This window comes from Sphaerodactylus townsendi, linkage group LG07, assembly GCF_021028975.2.
Source record: "Sphaerodactylus townsendi isolate TG3544 linkage group LG07, MPM_Stown_v2.3, whole genome shotgun sequence".
Lineage (NCBI taxonomy): Eukaryota > Metazoa > Chordata > Lepidosauria > Squamata > Sphaerodactylidae > Sphaerodactylus > Sphaerodactylus townsendi.
This window is the reverse complement of record NC_059431.1, coordinates 44,492,176-44,514,621: the sequence shown is the minus strand read 5'-3', so window position 1 is coordinate 44,514,621 and position 22,446 is coordinate 44,492,176. Positions and strand designations below refer to the sequence as shown.

General features: G+C 42.7%; 1 protein-coding gene across 1 annotated transcript in view; it reads right to left on the bottom strand.

The window, feature by feature from the left end:
* The window catches only part of ADGRV1 (adhesion G protein-coupled receptor V1), a 301,407-nt gene that overhangs the window by 19,627 nt on the left and 259,334 nt on the right, over positions 1-22,446 (bottom strand). Inside the window, exon 87 of the mRNA XM_048504356.1 lies at positions 6,513-6,634. Within this exon, the coding sequence (XP_048360313.1) occupies positions 6,513-6,634 (122 nt within the window). The remainder of the gene's footprint in view (positions 1-6,512; positions 6,635-22,446) is intronic.

Genomic DNA, 22,446 nt, shown 5'->3' with positions numbered 1-22,446 from the left:
TCAGTCTAATTTACCTCATAGAAAGGGCAAACAAGTCTCTGAACCTCTCTTTGCTTGAAAACCCTATGGAGTCACCATAAGATAGTTGTGACTTGACCACACTTTTCACATTCACATTGTCTGGAGACCACACCCTCGGACTCCCTTGCCTGGGCCCAAGCTGGCTCGGGCCAAACATCCTCAGGCTGCAGCTCAGATGCTCTGCCCAGGCCCCCACCTGACTGGAGTAGTAAATCGGTGGAGGCGAGGCCTAACTTCACAGGAAAGAGAGGGGAAGGGAGGGGAGACTAACTTGGAAGGAGGCTCTTAAAGACTCTGATGGAAGAGCCGGGGGAAAGGATGGAGCCCTGATTGGGAAGAGGATATAATGAGGGTGAGGGCCTGGGTGGCCAGGGAGGAAATGCCCACATAGCCAAGGCCCATCCTAGGGCCTGTCGGTCTTAGGAGGGCTCCAGGAAGCTTGATAGCCTTGAAGAGCCCTGCCTGAGACCGGAGGAAGGGTGCTTTAGACACCAGGAGGGGTGCTATGAGCAGTGCTGGGGTCCAGGAGCTCGACACATATGGGGATTTTCAAAAAAGGAAGAAAGAAAATAGTGGTGAGGGGAAAATGATGTGCCCTCTGCAAACTTTGAGGATTCCCACATTACCAATGATAGCTAAATGTAACATCCATGTTCAGAACAGCATACATCTAACTGCCAGACTCTGGAATCAACAACAGCAGATAATCACTTCCTTTAGATCTTGCTTATGAACTCCCCAAAGACCTCTGGCATCCCCCACAACTGGAAGCATAATGCTTGACAGGGTGGGCCTTGGACCAGTCCAGCAAGGCAAGCCTTGTGTTCTCAATGTTCAAAAATTTGAAAGGAGATGATTTCCAATTCTGTACTAGTAGCAAAAGCTCCAGCTGTAGTCATTAAAATTAATCATCTTACATATAAAGCACAGTGAGGCTGAAGTGTAGAAAGGTCTGCGTCAGCCTTTCAGGAAAATTTTTTTTGTGAATCAATATTTCCTCTGCAGAGCTGTTTCGTGGTCAATGGTGGTATTATGTTCAATGATAGACGTTTTCATCAGAGACATGTTAAGTGCTATTAGAGTTCAGTTAGAAGGAAAAAAGCTGGAATATGATTAGCTTTTTCTGCAGCTGCTTCTAAGAGCTGGCCAATGCCACATTTAGAAATAATTATTAGATTTGCCTTTTAATCAGAGAAGATTTTGGAGAGCTTTCAACCAGAATGAAAAACATGGCAACAACTCTATTCTATTACCCTAGAATGGTAATGAACCTCTTTCTTGCTTGCAGGTTAAATGTATTGAAGTAGCTTATAAATAGTAATTTTTTTTCATCCAGTGTGTGGGGAGGAGTGCAAAAAGAGTGCTGCTTTTACTCTGTGGTCCATTAAATGCAAATCAATTTGATTTCACAGTAAACTCCAGGTTAACCTTCAGTAACCTACTACTGCCTGTGGTGAAATTAAGAGTTTTGAAACATCTGTTTGGGACACAATGAGAACAAATAATAGACAAATTGCTGAATGAAAAAAAAGTTTATCCTTGTATCCTCCTTTCTAGAAATCTACTGTAATATCCAATCTGTCCAGTGATTGTTGCTCAGCATTACATTTCAGATCTTCTAACTATAGGAAGGTATTGTATCAAATTTATTTTATAACCAGAAATTTACCTCCAGATATTTGGCCGTTCTGTTTGTAATGGTAGTCAACTAGATGCCTTTCACAAAGCTTATAAACAAATCATGAGAAACACTCCCTCATTGTATGCTCTCAGCATGCTGATGTCAGTATGGATTTTGAACTTGAAGCTGTGTTTAGCTATCACAGATAACAATCACTGATGTCTCCTCCAACCTCTACCTACCAATTGCCATCAATAAGTTCACAACTGAGTGGGCACAAAGCTGCCAAATACCCCATACCATGGTCAAACCAGTTCAGTTGAGAATTCCCACACTGAGGAACATTTTGGATTGAACGTTGTCATTTTGCACTAGACATTTATTCTTGTAATCCACTTTTGAATCCAAACTTTGACAGAAAAGGGGCTACAATATATTAATATAATAAAATGTACCCTTTCTCCATAAAGTTATCTATCTATCCAATTTTATCTTCTGGTGGCATCATACCATCGGATGATGAATTCCCTAAATTCATTATATGCCGTGTGAAACAGTGCTTCTTTTTTGTCTGGCTGATTTGCTGCTAAATTTCATTGTGTGACTCTAAGGCCCACTCTGCATGAGCCATTAAACATGGGTTTAGAATCTACGGGGGCACTACGGGGCACTTCGCACAGATACCGCCTCTAAAGTGAGTCTGCCCCGTGTTATTTCCCCCAAACTGGGCTTTTTGAGAATCACGCTATTTGCGAGTCTTTTGAAAAATCCCAGGTTGCAGCCACTTGCGAACAAATGGCCAGGCAGGAGGCACTTTACTCGCCTGCACTTTCCTTTTTTTCTCATTCATTTGTGCATGCCTGTGTAGCTACGCATCGGTAGGAGGTAATTTAAAAAAAAACAGATGTGCCTTCACACAGCAACCCACATTGTTTCCGTGGACTACAATCGCTGGCTGCACGGATGCATGCAAATGCGAAAACAGGTAAGCAGGTTACTTTATCCCGACTGCAACCCACTATACATTTGCTGTGCGGAAGGGGCCTAAGTTGTAGGTTTATGACAAGAGCAAAAAATCTGTCTATCCACTCTCTCCATAACATTCATAATTTTATAAAACGTTATCAAGGCTTCTTAGTCTTTCCCCCCATCTAAATTAAACAGGCCCTAATGCTTTATACCCTCCTCATCATCATTTCAATTGCTCTTTCCTGTTAAGACTTTTAGAAATGGAGCACATTATTCCAAACTGTACACAGTATTGTAAACACAGCAGCCACACCGACTGATACAAAACATAATGATACTGGCCATTTAATTTTCAGTTCCTTTTCTAATAATTTAAAACTTTCCTTTTTCACTGTGTACATATCAGCATCATCACTAAGACCATTCTCTGGGTGTAAATCTAGCAAAATGTGCAGGCTCTGGCTAGCAGGAAGAATCTGTGGTGGTGAAAGACTATTGACTAGAAAGTGAAATCTGGCACGAAGACTGGAATGGCAGGAAATAAACAGTAAAGCGAGGAAACTAGGGAATGTGAGCTGAAGTTGAACATGTAGCTAAAGGCTCCAGTTGCAGAGAGGCAAATAGGGACATCACAAAATGGTATTAGCTCTCTTTATGTTTTGAACATTGTTGTTGCTATTAAAGGTAAAAATAGTCTCCCGTGCAAGTCCCAGGTCATTAGTGACCTACGAGGTGACATCACATCATGATGTTTACAAGCCAGACTATGTTTGATGTTTACACAATGTTTACAAGCCAGGATGGTTTGCCATTGTCTTTCCCAGTCATCTACACTTTACCACCAGCAAGCTGGGGACTCATTTTACTGACCTGTAAGGATGGAAGGCTGAGTCAATCTGGAGCTGGTTACCTGACGCTAACTTCCATTGCAGGGGTCGGGAACCTTTGACACTCAAAGAGCCATTTGGACCCGTTTTCCACGGGAAAAGAAAACACTTGGAGCCGCAAATAATTTTTGACATTTAAAATAAAGATAACACTATATATATTGGGGTTTTTTTACCTTTTACTTCTATACTTTGCATTTATTTATTTATACTTTGCATTTATATCCCACCAGTCTCCCAAAGGACTCGAGGCTGCCTTATAATCAATATATGGTAAAAACATATAAAAACAGTACAAAATTACAAAATGTAAATGCTAAAACCCTTTTTAAACCAATTCTCATCGCTAGTTCCCAACAATTCCTAATTGTTTTTTTCTCTCCCATCTTCTTATATTGCCTTTCCACCTAATAGGGACCCTAAGGTGATCACTATTAAAACATTTGAAGATTAAAAAAAGCATTCACTCTTCAGCCCATGGGGTGACAGATGTTGCAGCCAGGACGTCCCTCCACGTCCAATTGTTAACAGAATTTAAAAATACTATATAAAAAATAATTCAATAAAACATAACCCCCTCTCCTGCTATTTTGAGATTTCACTTTGCTTCTGCGCCTGATGTTTGCACAGCAAGTCCGGCCATCTTTGCGTGCACCCGTTCCAACGCTGAATGTTTTAACACCACCCGGACCCTACACGTTTCCAAGGGGGCGGTTGAGTAATGGAGTGTACCAGTAGGATCAGTATTATTAGTATTATCAGGTAGTAGATGTCGTATTAGGATCCAGGGAAGAGCCCAGGCAACTGCCACCTTTCCTGCGTCCCGGGCTCTTGTGGCCTGAGGAGGGATTGCGCGCTTTCTCCGGGGGCGGCTCTTTCGAGACAAAAGTTTGGCGTCCCGGCTGCAAATGGCGGCCGGAGTTGTGGGAGTGACCCTATGGAAGGGAGTGGCGGGCTCTGCTGGCAAGCTAAGGAAGAGGGTGTGAGGTGGCCGGGTTAGGGGCTAGCAGCACCGCCAGGAGTTAGGAGACACCCCGGGAGAGAGGAAGGAGGAGAGGGAGGAGAAGGCGCAGCGCCCGGTTTTGGCGTCTTGGCGCTTGGGCGGCTTGGCGTTGCTATGCCAATGGCCCGGGCGAGAAGCCCCCAGTGAACCCTCTGAACTGGGCGCATGGCGGTCTCTTTGGGGGGGAGCTTGAACACTAGGGCGACCCCCTCCCCCCCCGCATTTTTTTTGTGTGTTAAATAAGCAAAGAAGCTGTAAGGCCATTTGGGAGGAAGAGGGATGGAAGGTGGGCCAAACCCAACAGCTGTTTCCAAACTCGTGTGCCCGCAGGAGCCTTGGGGACTAAACATGGCTGCCCCTCTGGAGAACAGCTACCGGGGGTCGCCGTGTGGAAAATTAGGAACGGGTATATTCGGTGAGGGGAGGCGGGCTAGAAACGCTTGGCCAGGAGGAGTGTGGAGGAGGCGGGAGGGGCGTTTGCAGCCCATCTTCGCCAAGGGCAGCGGAGCTGTTTCCTCACAGACGTCCTGCAGGTTCGGCGGTGTCCCGGCGCCTCGGCCTGCCTGGCCGCCGGGAGAGCCTCCGCCTTTAAGCAGCAGAGGCGAGGCGTAGGGGGCCGGCGGCTCCGCTCATGGAGCCGCAGAACAGCGGCGGAAGAGCCGCATGCAGCTCGCGAGCCGCGGGTTCCCGACCCCTGTTCTATTGGCATCAAACTCAGGTCATGTGCAGAGCTTTGACTACAGTACTGAAGCTAAACTACTCTACACCGTGAGGCTTCTTGTTGCTACTTCAGGTTATGAAATACCACTGTTTGTTGAATCCTCTCACCACCCTCATCGAATGCATGTAGCAGAATTTCCCAGAAAATTCTGGCCTAATCTGATTGCACTACAGTATGTACTAACTCCTATTTGGCCTAATCCCAAGAACTGTTTCCAAGTCAGAAAAGATAAGGGTAATGCCAGACCTGTGTAGAAAGCATTACAAAGCACCAGACCAGTTCAATTGCACAAATTATGATACTCAAAGGAAGCTTCAGTGCAATTCTCAGCTGTTATGCCTTATTTCATACTAACAAAAAAGAGTCCTCTGGATTAGACCAATGGTCCATTTAGTCCAGCCAACCAGTTAGCCTCGGGCATAACCTGGGCATAGATGAAACCCTCACCCATTGCATTTTTTGAGGCACAGCAACCAGAACTGAACCTAGTAATCCAAATGAGGGTGCATTATAGTTTTGTACAAGGGCATTACAATATTAGCTGCTTTGTTTTTAAACCCTTAACTTAGACTAACAATGTGGCAACAGGTTGCAAGGACATAAAAACTTGAGCGTCCATAACCAAATAAAAACAAAGCACAATACAAGGCTCTATAAAATGATGTGAGACTCTGTAAAAATACAAGTTCCCTATGATTCAATAGGATTTATTACACACGTTATTTCATGCTGCTTCATATTGTCCATGCTTTTCTTAACAAAATACCTCCATTGTCTCAGGCTGTAATCCTGTGCAAATTTACTTGAGAATATATTCAAATGAACTCAGGCAGAATTTACTGAAGGTAAAAATGACAACACTAGGGTTGCCAGTCTCCAGATGGGGCCTGGGGATCTCCCAGAATTATAACTTATTCCCAGACTACAGAGATCAATTTTGCTGGACAAAATAGCTGCTTTCGATGACGGACTCTATGGTATTAAAGACCAACTGAGGTCTGTCCTCCCCCAAATCCCACCCTCCCAGGTTCTACCCCAAATCTCCATAAATTTCCCAATCTGGAATGGGCAATCTTACACAACACATTACAGCACCACTAGATGTGCTATTTTTCTTATAAACCTAGTCTTCATTTATTAACATCACAGTACAGTTAACTGAGCATTACTGTTTTAATTTTGTAGATGTCAAAGCATCTGCTGACCTTTTTTGTTGTAAGTCTCTAGCCTCAGGCGTATGGTAAACAGTCCAACCACTTTGATTATCAGAAAGAAAAACAAAGTACATACCTGCAGGCAGTTGAAAATGACAAAGAAGACCAACATCCACAGATGCCTGTAAGCCGTGTGCAGTCCTCCCCAGAACCATGAAATGGAAATGAGGGCAAAGAGGTATAGAATCAGGGGGATCTCTAGAAACCACAAGAACAAGGACATTTGTCAGCTGATATGACTGTAAAAACAGCAGCAAATTTATATTTATCTACGAAATGTGTCAAGTTTTCCATATCTGCTCCTCATACAGCAGACTATTTTATGTGTAAATTTGAAGTAGGAGATGACTAAGCACATTCCAGAATCTGACCTTTTGGAGACTTTAAGAGAGAGGAGGTGAGGGGGGCAGGAGAGCTAGAGCACCATCTGTTGACCAATTTATCCCAAAGTCTGGCAAGCAGACATGAAGAGGAATTTCTGAAAGCAAGTAGTGGGATCAGGGAAAGCAAAGAGAAACACTGATGATACAGCACTCTTGTTGGTGTGTGTGTGTGTGTGTGTGAGAGAGAGAGAGAGAGAGAGAGAGAGACCCTTTGTAAAAACTGAAAGAACCAAGTATATGCCATGCTGAATCAGCAAATTCCAAACAAGCCAAGAGCTGATGAAGGCATGGTAGAACTTTACACTGAAAAGTCCAGAAAACAAACATACAAATAAAAGAAGTCATATTCAAATAAGCAATCTAAACTTCTTAAATTTAATTTTTAAAAATGAAGTCAAGTGATACAGGGTTGATCTTTGATATTGACATTGCTCACGATGAACTTCAAAGTCTGTATTTGCTCAGGTTTGTACATTTCAAATGTTACATGTGTTATGCAAAACATTGCCCTTTCCCCACCTTGAATTAGCACTAGTTCAGCAAAACTGACAAACAAGGGAGAAAAAATGGCAGTGCAACTGTAAACAGGATTATATCCTTCTATGGTCATTTTCATTGGGCTTAAAAGGGTGGAACACTGTTCAGAATTGCGCTGTAAGCAAGAGGAACAAAGAAGCTTTCCAAAATCATGTAACTATCCTTGACACAAAAGAGAAATCATCTTTATTAAGCTAATAGCATGGAGTGTTTCTAACAAGGCAAGCAATAGTCGCTTCAAGGGTTTCTGGATAATTACTTTCATCGTCATCATGGCAATAATATTTGCAAAAGAACATCAATGTTTATTCTGTTCACAAGTCAGGAACTGCTTGAAACAGAACAAATGTAAGCAGGTGGTATGTTCTACAGGTTCCTCCACCTGGGCTCTTATTGAGCACCATAAGGATTTCAAGGCTGACTTTAATTAATGCAAGATTAAATGGATGGCTTGATATTGTGACTTACGCAATGAGGCATAACGTAGCCAGGCTGAAAATTGGAGATTCAACCGCCTTATCATGTAAACTCAATGGCAACCAAGGCCCTTTCCGCACGGGTGGAAAAGAGTGCCCCAGGGATGCTAAAAACAACGTCCCTGGGGAGGAGTTTGCATTGCAGCAGCGCCAGCCTCACAACCCCCAAGCGGTGTGAAGACACTGCTTCTGAACCTCACTCCCTGAGCGAGGTTTTTCAGAAGCGCCATTTCCCCCGCACTGTCCCTGAACACCTACCTCGTTTCCTGGCTTCCAGCGCGTCGCAGAGGACAGGGGACATGCCCCCCTGGCCTGTGACTCCAGAGCCGTCGCTCCAGCCTGCGTGTGTGTGTGTGTGTGTGTTCCCTGGCCTCTGCAACATGCTGGAAGCCAGGAGACGAGGTAGGCCTTCAACGATGGCACAGCCTGTGTGAAGGCTGCACCGCCGCCTGCCGCCCTCCCGGGACCGTCCGTGCGAACGGTCCTGGGGGGGTGCGTCGGCATTCTTTATGCCGACGCGCCCCCCCCGCACCATTACCATGATATGGTATATTTCTGCCATTTAATTCATAAAACAGATTATTTTCCTTTCATAAGAACATAAGAAAGAGCCTGCTGGATCAGACCAGAGTCCATCTAGTCCAGCACTCTGCTACTCGCAGTGGCCCAACAGATACATTTGGGAGCTCACATGCAGCATGTGAAAACAATGGCCTTCTGCTGCTGCTGCTCCCGAGCACCTGGTCTGCTAAGGCATTTGCAATCTCAGATCAAGGAGGATCAAGATTGGTAGCTGTACATCAACTTCTCCTCCATAAATATGTCCAAGCCCCTTTTAAAGCTATCCAGGTTAGTGGCCATCACCACCTCCTTTCATGTCTCATGAGAATGTAAGCCTAGGAGGGGATATGTATGTGAAGGTTACAAGTTTATATAGAGTCCAGAAAAATATAGCTTTGGCCACCAACACATTCAAAAGTGTCTCTTTTGTGGACACATCTACACCAAGAATGGGAGAGGAGTGAAAAGCACTTTAATTGGCATCTGTGAATTTGGTATACTCCAGTTGATCTTATTAGTTTGCCAGACAGATCTGCCAACTTGACCCTTGTTTTTGTAGCATATCATATGAACCTGTGAGCGAATAATAGAACGTTGGAAGGATTTATATAACAGAGAGGCAGTATAGCGTAGTGGTTAGACTATCAGATCAGGATTTGCTAGGCTTAAATCCCAAGTTTGCTGTGGAAGCTTGTGAAAGTCATGTATCCTGGACAAGTCACATACTCTAAGATTCCACATAGTGTTGTCGTTGTGAAATAAAGTGGCAGAGAGGAAAAGGATATAAGATGATCTATGACTCACAAGGTGGGGCATAAAATAAATAAATAAATAGTGGTAAATCAGACTATAACATTATCCTCTTAATCTTGTATACTGAGTAGAATCAACTAATGTTTTCTAATAGAAATCAGCCTGTTTCACATCTTCAGTTCCTCCTTTTCTGCTCCATGTCCTTGTGCCTCTTCTTATGCTAATCAGACCTCCCGGCAAGCCACAAAACTTTTGTTTTCTGCTGTGCACAGTATCTATAACTGAGCTCCCTTCTCCATGCCAAACATGTGCCTGCATTCGTGCTTGGTATGTGCCTTGCTTGTGCACTGGTTCCTGAATACTGATCACATGCTGATCACACCCAGCCTTGCTCTTTGAATGTATTGCCTGGAATTATATCTGGAACTTCTGTCTGGCTTCCCCACTCCCTTTTGTGCAAACTGCCTTTCCTTGAACTTCCAATGTGGGAATGATAATAGTTTAACTTTACATGGGCTACTGGAAGGATTAATTTCCTAATTCATGTGAAATGCTGTGGACTACGAAAGCACTGCATAACTACTACATGCGGTTTTCACTATCCTTTAAATGTGGACAATCTTTATATTAGTTTGATTTAATGGATCAGAAAACACCTGTAGGAACTGTTCAAACAGAAAGTACACCATCCTTTGTTGCGTAAGAAAAGGGCTATAGATTATCCTGAACTGAAAACAAAACAAATAAATCAAGAGCCTAAAGCACAGCCCCAAGCATTTCTAATATTTGGATTTCTTCTGTAATGTCAGCATATTGTCCCTGCTTCCTTTCTTCTTGTGGTGTTTGCATTTTTTCCCATAAAACCATCAATAGAGAGTAATTAAAATTTTGTTTTAATAATCTCTTGAATTTCTCAGGAAATATTGACTTTGCTTCCTCTCTGATAGATGGTAAAGATGACATTGTTCTGCTTAGATCTAAAGATCTATTGTAAAATATGGACAAAAAGTTTTTGAAATATGCTATTTATAGCTACACTGTCAAGACACAAATGGAACTGAACTATGATTTTTATGAGACACTTAAAATTTAGGCCACAATCCTGCAGAGAAAAGTACTTCTCAAAGTCCCCTGATTTCAGTGGCAGAGATTTAAGAACATGAGTTCCTTGAAATAGTGGGTTTCAAAAGTGCCTAGTTCTGGCTATATCTTGTCCTACAGAAACACATACTAATACATGACACTTTTAAAAACAATAGTGCAAAGTACTGAGTCTCATCTAGCACTGTAGACATAATCAAAATTCAAAATAGTAGCATTTAGCTGAGGTACCCAACGTGAAGGTAGAAAAATCTCAAAGAAAAGTAAGGTTGCCAGGCTGTGCCTAACAACTGGCAAGAGCCGCGCACGGGGGGGGGGGGGGGTACATGGGAGGGTGCAGGGCATTGTGTGTGCAGTTACATCATTTCTAGGATTAACCTATAAGTGAAAGCAGGTAGCTCTAGAAATTGCTGAAAATTCTTGGTTTTACCATACTGTATCTGACAGTGGGGGAGCTACCCACTGTCACCTTTGGTTTTCCATGGAGGTTAAGTCATGATGCATGTGTAACCCATTCCATTTTAGTATTTTTTGGTTTGGTTGGATCTTAGGGCCCAGGGGATAAAAGCTCACTGAGCATGTGCAGTTGGTAAGCCTGCTTACTTATTACCAACTGCAAGAGCCCCACCCTCCTCAATTGATCTGGCCTGCAGCAGGAGAAGGAAGGTCTACAGCTTAATTGTGGGAATGACTTATTTTGTTTACAGGCCCAAACTGAGGGAAGACCTGCAGCAGCTACATCAGATGCAGAAGGCCAGATGAGAGAAAGAAGACCTGCATTATTAATAGTTTGGACTTTATTGCTATTCTTTCATTACTGGACACTGTTAGTGGCGGCAACTGTTCTGAGTGCTTTTTCTTTAAAAAGCACTGAAGATTTTGTACAATTGAATTGTGCTGTATATATATATACTCACTATATGTTCACTATTATTTATCCTTAAATGATAGAAAGTTGTGTTAAGATTAAAAGTTTGTTAATTTGTTCAAGCAATTTCATATTTGTTTGTTAAGACACAGGGTGCTGTCATATATTATTTCCTAAGTCTCCAATGGAGACTGATGTGGCCAAGGATAAGTAGGTTACACATGCATGAGTGATGGTTTTTATTTTTCTCCCACTGCTCCTTGAAGTATTGGCAGGCCCCATGAGTTACTAGTGAGAGGCCTCCTGCCATAGCAAAAGGCCTGGCAGTGAAACATTTTATTAAAAGGAACGTGACTGAAATGTCTGGACAAAATGGCTGCATTTAACTGTCACAACAAATCTCTCCTTGTATAAACACAGCTTGCCTAATGTGCCCATGCATCCCCCCTCCTCAAGTGTAAAAGCACAAGACATGGTTTCCTGTTTTGAGAAAGTCTTCAATCAAACTCCAGTTCATCATGATATCCTAATGCAATTGCCCAGATTATTTCCTTCTGCAAAATTAGGATTCGAAGCTTGGACGGTTTTAAATCCTGATTTATGGGGTGAAAATACAATCAAATTTGCCCACATGCTTGCATTAGGACTTGACAGGAAACGAAAGGTTCCCTAATATAGGAAGTTTTCAATCAAATGTTGCACAAGGGAATGGAATGCAGGGTAGCAAGAGGGAGCATGTGAGCATGAGAACAAGCAATGTTTGTGCAACCTGAATACAGCCAATGGTTGACAAAAGTCTGGAAAACAACACATTCTGATTGGTACCCATGATCTCAGACTATGATACTTGGCTACATTATATTACATTATCAAAGCAAGAGACCAAAATAAATAATTACATTCCCTAAGGGTTTTGACAGTGCTTCAATCGGTTTAAAATGTGACTAGTATTATTAATCCTATGATTGTTTATGGGGAATTTCTTTATCACCCTATGCTATATCACTTGACTGCCTGAACATGCTTAACCTCTGCAATACAGCTGTTCTTGCTTTCTCTCATTCTAGCCAATTGGGGGGGGGGGGAAGTAAACTGCAGATGGTGGCTGCTGTAATTTGAATTCTGCCCCATCTAATGATCTCTCTGCATGTGGCAAACTAGCACACCAAGAAGATGGATACATTTGGCTTTTCCTCTTGACATATTACATATGGGGCAAATACACCTGAAGATGTTCAGAACAGAATTCTATTAAATCACTCTATTTCACAATGCTTGTGTTATGCAAATTCATAAAAAAATAACTTGGGCACCAACCAACTAAAGTGGGACATTTTAAAGTCCAGGAAGGACAGATTTAAGCATTCCCCCAGGAAAACGAGTTAAGGCCTGATTTCAGCTGTGTTTCTCTTAAGCCCATTTTGTTGATTTTCTATAGTTAGAAACTAAATCTTCCCAGCTGGCCAGGTGAAGAAGGGATGCTTCCTAGAAATCTGGCAAATCAGTCTGAGAAGAAACATAGAGAAGATTTGATCCTTAGTGAAGTTTTGGCTTTGCTCAGATGATGATGCAACAGGGGCTGCCTTGTGTGGTGTAAAGGAAGGAAGCAGGATGTCAGACACAGGAAGAATATTAGTCCAAAACTGCATATACTTTTCGTACAGAGAGGCCATCCAAGGATAATGGTCAAGCTGGTGTTGCAGAGAGCCATGCATGCAAAACTAGGCCCCTACAAAAGATTTCAGCAGACACTCATTATCCATTTGCCCTCCCCCCCACCACCGCCAGTCCAGTGAAGACATCCCAGAAGTTCAAAAGGGCTCCTCTGTCACAAGCAGCAGATGGAAGAGATTTGTGTGCTCTTTGATATGAGTAAAACTGCCAATGAGAGCAACATACAATATTCTAAACTGTGGTCACTACGTGTGACTCCATTGCAGTTTCATGATCAAATCGAGGAGTTTTGAATACCTTGAGGCAGATGAACTGTAATGTTTCTGGACCACCACTCCTACAACAATCAGTGAGGCCTTGCTCCTGAATGTCTCAGCACTATTTTTCATTCATTCTTGTGGAAGTATAGGATATCTGAAAATTTTCCCCTCTTAAAAAAAACTAAGCTTTTACAATAGCAAACAAAATTTGTACTGAACTACCAAATCTGTATTTTGAGAAAAAAATGCAAAGCAGCTCATTTTATCTTTTAAATGAAAAGAGGAAGCACAGAATTGATGCCTTCAGTATGTGCATTCAGGTCATCTTCACCACTAGTAAACAGGTTTATCTGTTTTTTTGCATTGTTTCAAAAACCTGCAAAACTTGATGGCCTGAGTGAAAATGGAACAAAAGACATCTGTAAAATTAACCCTCTCTCACACCCCTGTCACCTTATTGAAAAACTATTGTCTGTCCCCACCCTAAGTCCATGGGTACAATGGCATGTATTCAACACTATATTTTTAGGCTTCCACAAATTAAAGACAAGGGGCTTTAAAACCCACAGATATCTGGGAAATTCCAATACCTGTAAATGTCATCACATTGTTGCACAACACTGGCCCCACCCAGGGGATCCACAAGAACTCATGGGGGGAATCTCATTTTGTCCTCCCCCACTATTTTCTCTTTCCCTTCCCCAAAAGCCAGTCCTCATTTTCTGCCTCCTTCTTTCATTCCCACCAAATAGACAACCTACTTTTACCTGCCTGCCTCCCTGTCTTAAGCTTTCCCTCCTTCCCTCATCCTGGCAGCCTCTAACTGGAAAACGATCAGTTGTGTGGACAATCCCCTTGGCCCAGTTAAATGGTGGGTAACCTGGGAGCCCTTGAAGGGGTCACCTCACTTTTCCATTGATCCCCCATCCCCACAGTATTTCTTTTATCCCTCTCACTGGCAGCCTCTTTCCTTCCTTCCTTCTGTCCTTCTCACCAATCAATTTAACTATCTTTTATCTGCCACTAGTGATTTTTTTACACTAGCAGCAAAGTCCATTGTGGGGGGAGATGCAGTGTGTGTGTGTGTGGGGGGGGGAAGTGAGCAAGCATTTTTCCCCACAGTGGGCTTTACTGGGGGGATAGCACCCCCCTTTTCAGCATGATGTTTCCCACTTACCTGGTCATGAGTCTGTCACTTGGGGTGGGGAGAGGGTGGAAAGGTGAAGCTTGGAGTGGGGAAGGGTGGAAAGGTGTGGCTTGGGGTGGGGGATGGTGGGGAGGTGAGGCTTGGAGTGGGGAAGGGTGGAGAGGTGTGACTTGGGGTAGAGGAGGGTGGAAAGGAGTGACTTGGGGTGGGAGAGAATGGAAAGGTGAGACTTGGGGTGAGGGAAGGTGGAATAGGGAGGCTTGAGGTAGGGGAAACCAGGAGGGTGTTGGCAGGCCTGGCGGAGTAGCTGGTGCCAAGGAGCTGCTGCCCCACCAGCCAGGTTGCGCTTTGGAGGGTTGTGGGTGGATGTGGGAACTGGGAGAGTTTTGGGGTCCTGGCAAAGCAGCTGGTGACAAGGTGCCACTGCCCTGCCAGCCAGACTGGACTATTGGGAGTTGTGGGAGGGTGGAGGGGGAGGGAACCGGGAGGGTGTGGTAAGCTCATCAATGTGCCACTGCCTCCCTAGTCAGGCTGGGCTTTTGGGGGTTATGAAAGGATGCGAGGAACTGGGAGGGTGTTGTTGGGGCTGGCAAAGCTGGGCTTGCTCCTGGGCCGGGGGAAGAAAGGCAGGGGAGTGGATGGAATGTCAACCATGAATCAGTGAGCAGTACTCACTTTGTGAGTCTTGCTTGCTGATTGGTGAAGGGTTCATCATTGTTGTGACATTTCATCACTTAGCGAATTATATGTTAGGATTTTTTTTGACCTTGCCTTTCTCCACAACAGCTTTTCCCATTCTCCTCTCATCCATTTTATTCTCATAATAATCCACTGAACTAAATTATGCTAAGATTGTACAACTGGTCCAAAGTCATCTAGTGAGATTCAACAACAGAATGGGGCTTCTTACCTAGCTCTCCTAGATCCTAGTTATAAAACTTTATCCATTACAACACGCTGGTCTCCATGGATTAGCAGCTGGGGCTGGGTGAGATATACAAATCACATGATATCAAGTCACTTAGGGTTGCTACGTGACCTATCACTGATGAGTCTTTCCAGGAAAGGGTCCTGCTCCCTCTCCCTCCCCTTTACTGACAGAAACAAAATCTTGAAGTTTGTCAATATTATTATGGTTGCCTAGGAATAGGTATATTGAGCATTAATTTCTTAAAGGTACAAGCAGAATTTATATTATTCCCCCGCCCGCCCCGCCCCGGTTTTTCAGGTACGTAAAAAGATCAGTTGTGTCTGTTCATGAGTCTAGACCCAAGATTTAAGTATCCACAGATTTGGCCATGATGAATATTAGATACATTGATGGCTGTATGGTCACATTTGGAGTGCTGTGTACAGTGCTGGTGAAGAAATTTGGATAATTACAATGATTAAGAGGTTGGAGCACCTTCCCTATGGATTCTAGCCTTTTGTAGTTCAGATAATGACTAAGGACATGATAGAGTTTTATATAATTATTGGGTAGGGCAAGTAGATACAGAGAACTTTTCCTCCCTTTTTCATAGATCTCACAGCCATGGAACTGTGTTGAAAAGCAGTGGATTCGGGAGAGCAGAAGAAAGCACTAGAGCTGCAATCCTAACAACACTTTCCTGGGAATAAGCCCCTCTGAATAAAATTGGATTTTGGATTACTCTAAAATTCACTAAAAAATTTATTAAATTGCTATGTAGATTAACTGCCAAAGGGTTCGGTGACATTAGTCAAATTAATGCAGGATGAGGTCAACTAATTTTTATTAGCCATGATGACTAAATGGAATCCCCACGCTCAGACACAGCTATCCTTTGAGCATTGGAAATGAACAAGAGGGAAAGGGTTCGGTTTTCATGCACTGGTTCTGGGGCATCTAGTTTCACTGTGTGAAACAAAATGCTGGATGAGACAGATTCATGGACTGGTCCAGCACAGCTGGTTTTAGATTCTTATGTAGGGGCAGACAGTGGTTGGGACTCATTGACTTCTATCCAAAATAAAGCTCTACATCGTTTTTAAAAATGAGAAACAAACTTTAAAAAAAAAACACTGGAAGTGGATTGCTGACATCCCAGAAATCTGTACATGTGAAAAACTTCTAGTCTAAATGTACCCGTACTTTTAAATGGTTAGAATTTACAACGTAGAAATAGAATGCCTCTTTCACAAGACTTGGACAAACACTAAGCTTATGAAGGCAAAACGAATGCACTGCAGGATACGTATTGCAAAATACAGGATACAATCCAATGGAAACTGACATGCTGAAACAACGTTTAGCTCAGCAAGACTGAAATGCTGGAGCCCCACTGATTTTAATGGGGCATGTGCCCATGCATCTCAGGTATGTCTTCTTTGGCCAGGACACAAAGATGTGATGTGCTCACACAGAAGCCAATTGTACATGCCACTTAAAATAGGCTTTCTGATTGTACTGCAACATTTCATACTGCTGAAATGACAAGTCAATGTGCACTTCTCAAAGATGCTTCATGGTCTGACAGTGGGAATTGCTGAAGTACTATTTGAGAATGGAGTTCCAGCTGTGTCTATGTGTAGTGCGAGGGGTGTGTGAAATGCAGGGCAGGATTCTCAGCAAGCCAAATTTTGCATATAATTCCACACTGAAGTGTATAGAATAATGCACACTTGTGATGATTCTTTAAATATCTCATAATAAATATACCAATGCTATCAACCTAGGCCCAACAGTCACATTTATTTTCTGTCACTTTGGCAAGGAATTTGTTCCTTTGGCATGTATACTCAATTCACACACCCATTTAATTGTTCATAATAATAGTAATTTAGTATACACAGCCAGTGTTGACCAGAAATACACATGCTACGGAGGAACAATCATATGGCCTGCCATTCCTAAATGGGTCTTGAATGCAATTTTCTTTCATGCTGATATATATAAAAAGAAATTCTGATCCTACTGATCTGTATTACAGCTTACAAAAAAAAGCCCATACAAGATAGGATATGGTATCATGGTAGCTAATATTACAGTAATTCTAAATGGGTGGCCATGTTGTAAAACAATCCCCTGCCATATGAAAGACTAACAGATTTCATATGGCATAATCTTTAATGGCTTAAAGTCCACTTCAACAGATATATTATGTTCTCAGTTGGTATGCGTGCGTGGAATCTGTCTAATAAGGACCATGAACCCAGGCCTGGGGGAGCATATTAGTCCTCCTGTGAGTTAAACGGCTACAGGGGAGGACAGTAGAAAGAGAGAGAGAGGGAAGATCTGGGATGCTGTTAATCCCTTCTCCTCACCACTATGCCTGTTGTGCCCACCCAACCCAAAGAGGCTCTGGAGGATCTGTCTACCCTGTTCAACTCTGACAGTGCAGGAGATGCTCATATTAGAGCTGAAATTATGCCCTAAGAAAGTATCAAACTTCTCAGTGAAGCCTGGTTCAGCAGTTTCATGATAGAGAACCTCCTGAGTTCATAACAATAGACAAACATTAAATAACTAAACAATGACAAATATGTGCTATCAGGCTCCTAGAATCTAACTTCTGCCCTCAAATCATTTGGTTTAGAATCTAATTCCTTAGTTATGCTTTCTGTCACAACTATTTGTGGCTCAAGCAATACTGACTTGAAGCAGCCATCAATGGCATATGCAACACTGTGTGATAAAAAAGTAGAGTGTTGAACTAGGACCAAGGGGACCAAGGACTGAATTCATATTCTTCCTGAGACACAAAGGTATCTTGTTGTAAAGATAAAAAGGGAGAGGAATCAATGCCCTGAGCTCTGTCCAGGAAATATGGAATTGAAATCTAATAAAATGTGCAACAACAATAAATAACAGCAAAATAATGCATTCACTCTGTCAACAGTTTGATAAGATTGAAGAAGTAAATCCTTATCAAGTACCAACTGTCTAAAACTTTGGCTAGTCCTAGAAACTGATGAGGCTCCCCCTTGTTTTTGAAATGCCTAAATAGTTCCTCAATCAGAATCTGTTTTCAATTCTCAAATCACCTGGCTTGCCTTGAATCTTCACAGAATATTATAAACAGATACACAAAAAATGCAACAAATCTGGCATAAAGTCAGAATAATTTTCACCTTCACATCTATCCTGACAAATGGTGAGTGCAAGATATTGCGATTAAATATCTAGGATCATCAAAGAAAAGGGTAATTGTTCTGGCAATACGATTTTTAATGTTTACACTGGCTTACATTTTCTGGCATCTTTAGCAAAGGTGGTATTTAAGTCATAATTCTATTTTGTATCGATGCCTCAGGCTTCAAAACTCTGCCGTCCCAGATGTTCATGAACAGACCAAACAAGACAAAAAAGACAACTGGGTGTGAACACTTGAAGAGAGGAATTAAAATCAGCTCTTGAATTGTTGGCAATTCAAAAGGAGCAACAAACGTCATTCTATTTCATAAAAAACTTGTCAAGCAATAGTTAATTAATTCACCCTGTGGTTGCTTCTATGACTTTGAACACTGATTTCTAAATGGGAAGTAAACAGATATAACTCACCTCCACGTTATGGTTTTTATTTTATTAATGGAAGTGATTCACTAAATCTACTGTATCACTCAAAATCAGAGAATGGGAAACAACTCTCAAAATTTAGGCTTGCAAGTTTATAATAACTTCTCCTGTTCTGTGTGTCAATTATGTCAACAGAACCGAACCTAAGAATTTCATATTTGGAATATTGGACCACAGGACTATGCTTCATATCTAGAGTTCTTAAGTTAAATTTGAGTTCCCTTGACAAGGCAATATATAATGTATCCTATGAGACTGTGGGACTTCCCCACTTCACCCTGCAGCTTACTGAGCCCCAATTTTTTGGACTTTCATGAATAGCATAAGCGGAAGTGCAATTTGCAATATAAGGAGTGAATCGGGAAATTTGCCTCCTCTACATGACAGAAGAACCCTTGTGTTATCCAAAACAAATATTAGGATACCTGCCAATCAGTGGTGGGATTCAGCAGGTTCGCACCACTTTGGCAAAACCGGTTGTTAAAATGGCGCTTGTAAACAACCAGTTGTTAAATTATTTGAATCTCACCACCAGAACCGGTTGTTAAATTAGTTGAATCCCATCACTGCTGCCAATGTTTTATAAACAACTGTCCCCATCAGTGGAATCCATAAATTTGATCCCATTAGTTGACAATGCAGTTTCATTTTCCAATTCTTGATCAAACACAACCATTTTATACTTGATTGATGATGAATCCTGAGAAAAGACAAATGGTCGGCATAAAACTAGCCACTGGCCCTACTACAGTGATTTTTTTAAAAAAGCAAAAAAAAAAAAAAACCCCTACCCCTTACAGCTCCTAAGAAACACCAAATTGTGCCAGCATTCTTCAGCATCATCCCATTTTACAGATGGGAAATGCTGAGGATCAGAAAAATATAACTTTCCTATGGGTTTGCCGAGTAACATACTTATGAGCACATTTTCAAAACTGCTTCTTCAAAAATGAACCAGATTATCAGACCGATCTGAGACCTGTTTCCTCTGGGCCTAATTATGCATCACTTTTTCCTCACATCCTCCTCTGGTCTGATTTTTAATCTAATGTGTGATGAGAGTTCCATGATCAGAATTCAATTACCACATTTCAGGTGACCAAATTAGGATTGGAACTAGAACACACGGAGAGGGTGTTTAAATCTTCTCCCATCCTCCTTTCCATTTTCCCAATCTGAAATGGCCACAGGAAACGATTAGATGCCACCCTCCAATAAAGTCATTTCCTTCATGGGAACTATGGTTGCCAACTTCTGGGAGGGGCACAGGATCCCGCCCAGAATTACAACTGTTCCCCAGATGACAGAGATCAGTTCCCCTGGAGAAAGTGGCTAATTTGGAGGGTGGACTTTGTCACAATTTACCCTGTTGAGGTCATTTCCCTCCCCAAACCTTACTCTTCCAAGACTCTACCCGCTAATGTCCAGGAATTTCCCAACCTGGGATTGACAACCCTAAGGAGAACTGATCTCTGTGGCTGGGAAATCTCATTAGTTGTAACTCCAGGAGATCTCCAAGCACTACTTGGAGGGTGGCAACCATGCAGAAGGAAGATGGAAAAGGGAAAGGCTATGGGGGATGTCAGGAAAGGTAAAGAGGAAACAATGGAGAAGGAACAGGAAATGAGATGCCTCCTACAAGTCTTGCAGGTTCCTGCTTGTTTCTACTAAATAAATATTTCTACTAGTGTGACACAATAAGTTTGCTTTGTTGAAAATTATTAGTATGAGTTTTTGGCTTTTTACAAGAAATCAAGCAGCATGAGGATAATCTTTGCTCAAGAAGTAAACAACATCAGACACGGGGAAAGGATATAAGGGTGAGAACTGAGAGGAACTGAACACTGTGGGAATAGAACATCATAAAATTATTATAACAAAATGAGTTACTGATTTTTAAAGCACTCCAGTGGGGTGTGTGTGCATGTGCGTGGGTAGTAATTGTGGGGAAAGGAAAATGGCACTAATGTGGGTGGGACTTGTCAGATGGCTTGCTAATATGTTTGGATGGCATTCTCCCCCCAGAAAGATTGTACCAAGCCAGGTTTAAGAAACATACTGAAATATCCTGAGAATGGGGGAACACTGAAAAGTGAACAATTGATTGTCATGTTAGATTGTGCCCCCCCCCCCCAACTGCTGCAATTTGAAAGTGAAGGCAGAGAAAGACTTATGTGTGGATGCCACCAATGTTTTGTAGATTGGTTTCACATGCAGGAGGGAGAAGTTGGCCTGTCTTTCCATACTGCTCAGTGATGGCACTGTCCCTCCTCATCCCATTCTTTTGACTGTGGTGGTACAAACACACTGAGCCGAACCAAATTTTGCAGCCCTCCCACAGCCTGGCAACCCACCTCTCTCCAACAGCTGACAGCTGATCCATGGCTAACAGATGAATTTGTTTTTTTCAAGCCTTTCTAAAAGGCTAAAGGCAGGAGAATTGTCAGAGCTGTGTCACGATTTTGAAAATGGTACTAAGCTCTTCCCTTCCAGATTGGCTGTGGGCAGAGCTTTCATATGGAGGCTCTGCTTGCAGCCAATGTGCCAGTGCACCTTAAAACTGGAGCAAAGGAGGGCCCTTTGCTCACTTACAGTTTTTCACACGACTATGTGCTTCACAGTGGGGTCTCCCTGCGTCTCCTTGTTTATACATGAGGAGGTACCCTGCTGCTTCCCCCGAGCCTAGCCACCATTTTGCCTGCTCCCTGCTTCTCCTGCTTCCAAGTTTGGATGGTTGTTTGCCACCTAATTTTTTAAAAAGTGGCTTTCTCTTTGATTGCTTCTGGGATAGATTGAAAGTGCAGAAATTAAAAAGAGGAGTCTCTTGATCCCCTGGAAATGCCAGAGGAACTGATTCTGCTTAGTAGGGGAAGAACAGTGTGGATTTATATCCCCCCCTTTCTCTCCTGTCAGGATATCTCCTTTCCCTTCCCCCTCACAACAAACACCCTGTGAGGTGGGTGGGGCTGAGAGAGCTCCGAAGAACTGTGACTAGCCCAAGGAGTGCACAGGCTAATCTGAATTCCCCAGATAAGCCTCCACAGTTCAAGCAGCAGAGCAGGGAATCAAACCCGGTTCCTCCAGATTAGAATGCACCTGCTCTTAACCACTACAGCACTGCTGGGGAGGAGCAGAAAAGCCAAAGGAAGCAAAATGCATGGGGGGGGGGGATCGCTGTTTACCCGCTTCTGTAAGCAGCAGGGCTTCTCTGGTTTGCCAAGTGGTCAGTTCTGAAGAAGGGGAAACTTGTGTGCAACTGAGAATCTGATCCAAAGGGCCTGACCCAAAGAGACCAAATATGCGCAAAAGGCTGAGGTTTGGTTTTTTTGCTGCAGAGCTCTATGGTGCAGATTGGTAAACAACAGTACTGTAGTCAAAGTTCAGCCTTCCATCTTTCTGAGATTGGTAAAATGAGTACCCAACTTGCTGGAGGTAAAATGTAGATTGCTGGAAAAGGCGATGGCAAACCATGCCGTAAAAATAGTCTGTCTAGTAAAAGTCATTATGTGACGTCACCTCATGGCTCAGTTAATGACCCAGTGCTTGCACAAGGGACTACTTTTATCTTTAGATAAAGGGAATTCCCCATAAGTCATGTTTGGAAAAAGCTTGGCATTAAGTGAAAGTTCCTCAGTAAAGCAAGGGGATGCTATGGTCCACCCACGGAGAAAAAAAAATCTTTGTGGAAGCAGACTTGCATGGTTTTATTTTAT